The following is a 4203-nucleotide window of genomic DNA, read 5'->3' as shown; positions in this document are numbered from 1 at the left end:
TAAAATCTGGAATGTACTGGCAGAAGGGATGTGGAACTCGATTCAACAACTTTACAAAATGAAAATAGGAAAATATTTTGTAAAGCAAGCAGAATGGCGGGAAAAGCAGGGGAATGGGATTTACTGAATAAATGTTTTAAAGAGACAGCATGAGAAGAAATAGGTCGAATCGGCTCTTCTAGTGCCTTTAATATGGTCAGTGTACAATCGTGTTATTGAATTGTGCAACGCAGTATATCTGCAGCAGTGTGTGATATTTTGTAAACTTAGTGGTAACGAAAGGAGAACAACAAAAACTAATACTGCCCCTTTGGGATTGAGCCAATTAAGAAACTTTAATGATCTTTGTGTGAGAGAATTGGAATCTTCAAGTGCATGAGACAGTTTAACACGATTTCTGAGAATTGGTGAACTTGGCCATGAGAAGCAAGAGAAATGGACAATTACAAATCAACAACAAATTGCTCAGCAGAGTGCAAGATTCCAAATTTAATTTCAGAGGTGAAATTAATACAGTGCTCCTCTATCAGGAAGGAAATGGCTGAACTGAGATCAGTTCCCGGAGACCAGTGGAATGTAAGTGTGAAGAACAATAAACTGATAGTTAGTCGGTGTGTTTAATCTCTGAGTTTCCCCAGCAATGACTATTTCTGTTTATTCAATTCGTCTTTGCAATGTTGACTTTGAGCTTTGTGCAGCTTGTAATGAGAGAATAACAGCTTGTCAGTTAGTTTTAGAGAGTGCCCAGTTCATTGAGAAATGCTTTCCACCTTATATTTTCTGATTGATGTGACCACATTTAAAATTGGATGTTGTACGTGGACAATATTGTAAGGACAACTCAATCTTTCCCAACATGTTCCCTGGAAAACGATTTCACTCTGTTGAAATGACATCGAGAGTGTTATGTAAAATTTGGGGCATTGTGCCCATGAATTCTAACAAGGGACAGGAATGAAGTCTAACAAAGAAGAATAAATATTTTTCACTGCAAATCGTGATTCTTAATTGTGATGTTTCAGAATTGTGAGTCATGGAGCATTGTGCAAACAAATGTCCAATAGCATGGGAAATATCACCTTCAATACTATCAAATCAGACCAGAGTGAAGAAGGTCTAGACCCGAAACGTCAGCCTTCCTGCCCCTCTGATGCTGCTTGGCCTGCTGTGTTCATCCAGCTCTACACCTTGTTATCTCAGATTCTCCAGCATCTGCAGTTCCTACTATCCCAGAGATTCAAACATATTTTTATAAAGATAAGACAACTGAGACTGCTAGACACAATTAAAAAAAGCAAAATAGAAACATCAATGCACCATTTTGCACAGCATAGGGCATCTCAAGGAAGTTTACAGCCAATGTTTTAGAGGAGGAAATGTGCAGCCAACTTACGCACAGCAAATTCTCATTGTCCGTAATATGACAATGATAAAGTAATCCACATTTGTGATTGAAAGTTAAGTGTTAGTCAAGACACTGGGCAGAACTACCCTGCTGTTCTTTGATCTTTTACATCCAGCCAAGCAGATAAATAAAGCAGGAGCAAATTACTGCAGTTGGTGGAATCTGTGCAGAAAGCCAAAATTGCTGGAGATCACAGCAGGTCAGCCAGCATCCATGGAGAGGAAGCAAGCTAACGTTTCTAGCCTAGATGACTCTTTATCACAGCTCTGAACATGAGCTTGCTTTCTCTCCATGGATGTTACTGGACCTGCTGTGATCTCCAGCACTTTTTGTTTTCAGATAAATTAGGCCTCTGTTTAACTTCTGATGACTGTTGGCCGAGATTTTTGTGCGCAAGTCGCAAAGTAGGAATTGAATCCCAGACGTTTAGACTCGAGGCAAGAGTACTATCAAAGAATCTGCAGCTGACACAAAGCTCTTAAAATTCTGAATTTGTTTTTGAAAAGAAATCACAAAGTGCAAATTCAAACAGTTCTGCAAAAGAGCTGCTGAGTCGTGCTGTTGATGATTGAGGATTTGTTACAATGCCACGAACAACTTCTCAAAGTTGATACCATCATTTATGTTTGTGTCCATTTTTGGGGTGTGGGCACATTGCCATGTCATCCCGTGAGGATCGTTCTGTGTGAGCCTTGGATTGAGTGTAACATGGAGTTTTTTCACTCCTCAGGCATCAGAGTCAAACCAAATCTTCTCTTTACCTGATCTCCACAGGAGAGAGAGCTTTTCATCAAGTGAGAGACCCTGGCACCTTTTCAGAAAGGGGATAATAGTAGGAGCTCAACAGCAGAGACCAGCTTTTAAATGTTGCATCGTGTTGGGACCAAAATCTTTACTCAACGGAAGTGCCTTTTTCAGTGTAAGTGCCATTAATAAAGTTTGCTAATGAGCAATAACAACACGAGGGACTCAGCACAGAATTAAATTGTCTTCTTCTTCATTTTTAAAAAATTCTTTAGTTCAAGATCAAGTTTATAAATTCACCGGTTAGCATGGCATGTGCTCATGAAAGTAAGTGGGATGAAGAGGATGCACGTCATTTCGTTGAATCATGCTTTAAATGTTGCAATAGACCAAAGAACGGCAAGGTCTATGTGATGTACCATGGCACCCATGTCAACCATGTAGATACCATTCTGAAGTATGGTTTCAAACAATCCCCTGATGGCATGCTGGGCCGTGGAGTCTATGTCAGTCGGGATATTCGGAAAGCCTGCAGATATCCATTGAATACGCCTGAGAGTCAGAAGGTTGTGCTTAAATTAAGAGTTAATGTGGGTAAGGTCAAAACGATAAATTGTCAAGGGCACCCACTCCAGAAGACATGGCATGATCATGGTTATGATACTGCCTGGTGTCCTCCAAACTGTGGCATGGTACCAAGTGACCTGGAGGTGGATTGTATCTGGGATCCCAAGAGAATAAAAGTTGTTGGTATAATTGATCAATCAGCTCAGCCAAATCCGTGGTACTTCCCTAATTGTTACTGAGCGGTATGCAAACTTCAGCTGCCTAAATGGGACAAGAATGGTGGGGTTGGGACGGGGAAGAAGGGAAGTGGAGGAAGTTTAGGGACGCTCTACCCTGATACGCTCCCTTGGGCTAGGGAGGGATGGTTCAACCAAGTTGTCACTCTGATAGGTGGCCTTTGGTGAACAACTGGGGATAACGGTTGACGTTCTATAATCACAGGGCAAGCTAAGCACTCATTGTAGAGAAGTTCTTGGAGACTCTCCTCCTGGCAATGTCATCAACACCATCAGAGCGCTGTTCTGATCCAATTCTCAGTGCCTTTCAGCTCCAGGAGTGGAGTCTCTAAAAACACAACCTGATTAGATTCACACCTGAAAAACGGCTATTGTCCCAAAAGCCTGGAGGTTCACCACCAGCAGTGAAGCAGACCTTTAAAATGGGAACTGAATCGGCTGGGGAGAAAAAACAGTTACAGTAAATTCAGAGACACAAGATGCAATATTGTTTTTGAAATACAATCTGTCAATGCAATCACTGTAACATTCTGTGTACAAATTGTTGGTGATTCGAAAAACATTGTTCTTTGCATTTATTGTGTTCAACTGAATAAAATCATTAGCTGTCTTTTTTTGTTGTCTTTCTAAAATTACTGGATGGGATGGATGCTGAAAAATTAATGCTTGTCGAACAATTTGGAAATGATCATTCTATAGACATGAAAAACACTGGCAGGGTGTTGCACTGGAGAAAGAATATTCTTTGCCCCCTCTGCCTGTTGGACATTTGCTGAAATGTGAGTCAATCTCAAACAGACAGACCATGCTCCTTTCTTTCTACTTTCCATTTTATACATTGAGGTGGGAAGACTCACGTGTGAACATAGTAAACAGAGTCCTGACCCGAAACGTCAGCTTTCCTGTTGCTCTGATTCCTGCCTGGCCTGCTGTGTTCCCCCAACTCCACACTTTGTTATCGTTAAACCGACAGTCAATCTGCTTTTTAAACAGGAAGCCGCAAGGGCAGGTTTTCAACAATGTGCAGTGTATTTAGGAACTATTTTATTGAAAGTAAACCGGGTGTCCCACTGATGTGAGGAAGCATATAAAACAGATTATTTTGTATTCTTACATCTAGCTGTGTTGAAAAAGGACAGCAAAATTGAAGAAAATTTGCTTGCAACAGTTGTCTTTGAGTTGGGGTAAGCATTTCTGGCATCATGCCATTATTTCTGAAGCTTGACTTGTTTGATGCTGCGGGTAAAGACT

The 4203-nt window shown here is 40.9% G+C and overlaps 1 protein-coding gene across 2 annotated transcripts; it reads left to right on the top strand.

Moving 5' to 3' along the window:
* Positions 1-452: 452 nt before the first annotated feature.
* On the top strand, positions 453-3562 carry LOC125482645. 2 transcript variants are annotated; one of them, XM_048594757.1, is made up of 3 exons: positions 453-576; positions 2136-2324; positions 2425-3562. In XM_048594757.1, the coding sequence occupies exons 1-3, from the start codon at positions 538-540 to the stop codon at positions 2953-2955; spliced, it is 759 nt and encodes a 252-aa protein (XP_048450714.1). In that variant the 5' UTR covers positions 453-537; the 3' UTR covers positions 2956-3562. The 2 variants fall into 2 exon arrangements, with proteins under 2 accessions (XP_048450714.1, XP_048450715.1); XM_048594758.1 differs by having other exon boundaries at positions 554-576; positions 2180-2324.
* Positions 3563-4203: the final 641 nt, after the last annotated feature.

The sequence above is a fragment of the Rhincodon typus genome, unplaced genomic scaffold (assembly GCF_021869965.1).
Source record: "Rhincodon typus isolate 14 unplaced genomic scaffold, sRhiTyp1.1 hic_rhity00014181, whole genome shotgun sequence".
Taxonomy (NCBI): domain Eukaryota; kingdom Metazoa; phylum Chordata; class Chondrichthyes; order Orectolobiformes; family Rhincodontidae; genus Rhincodon; species Rhincodon typus.
The sequence above is the reverse complement of the archived record's forward strand: the minus strand, read 5'-3'. Positions and strand labels throughout refer to the sequence as shown.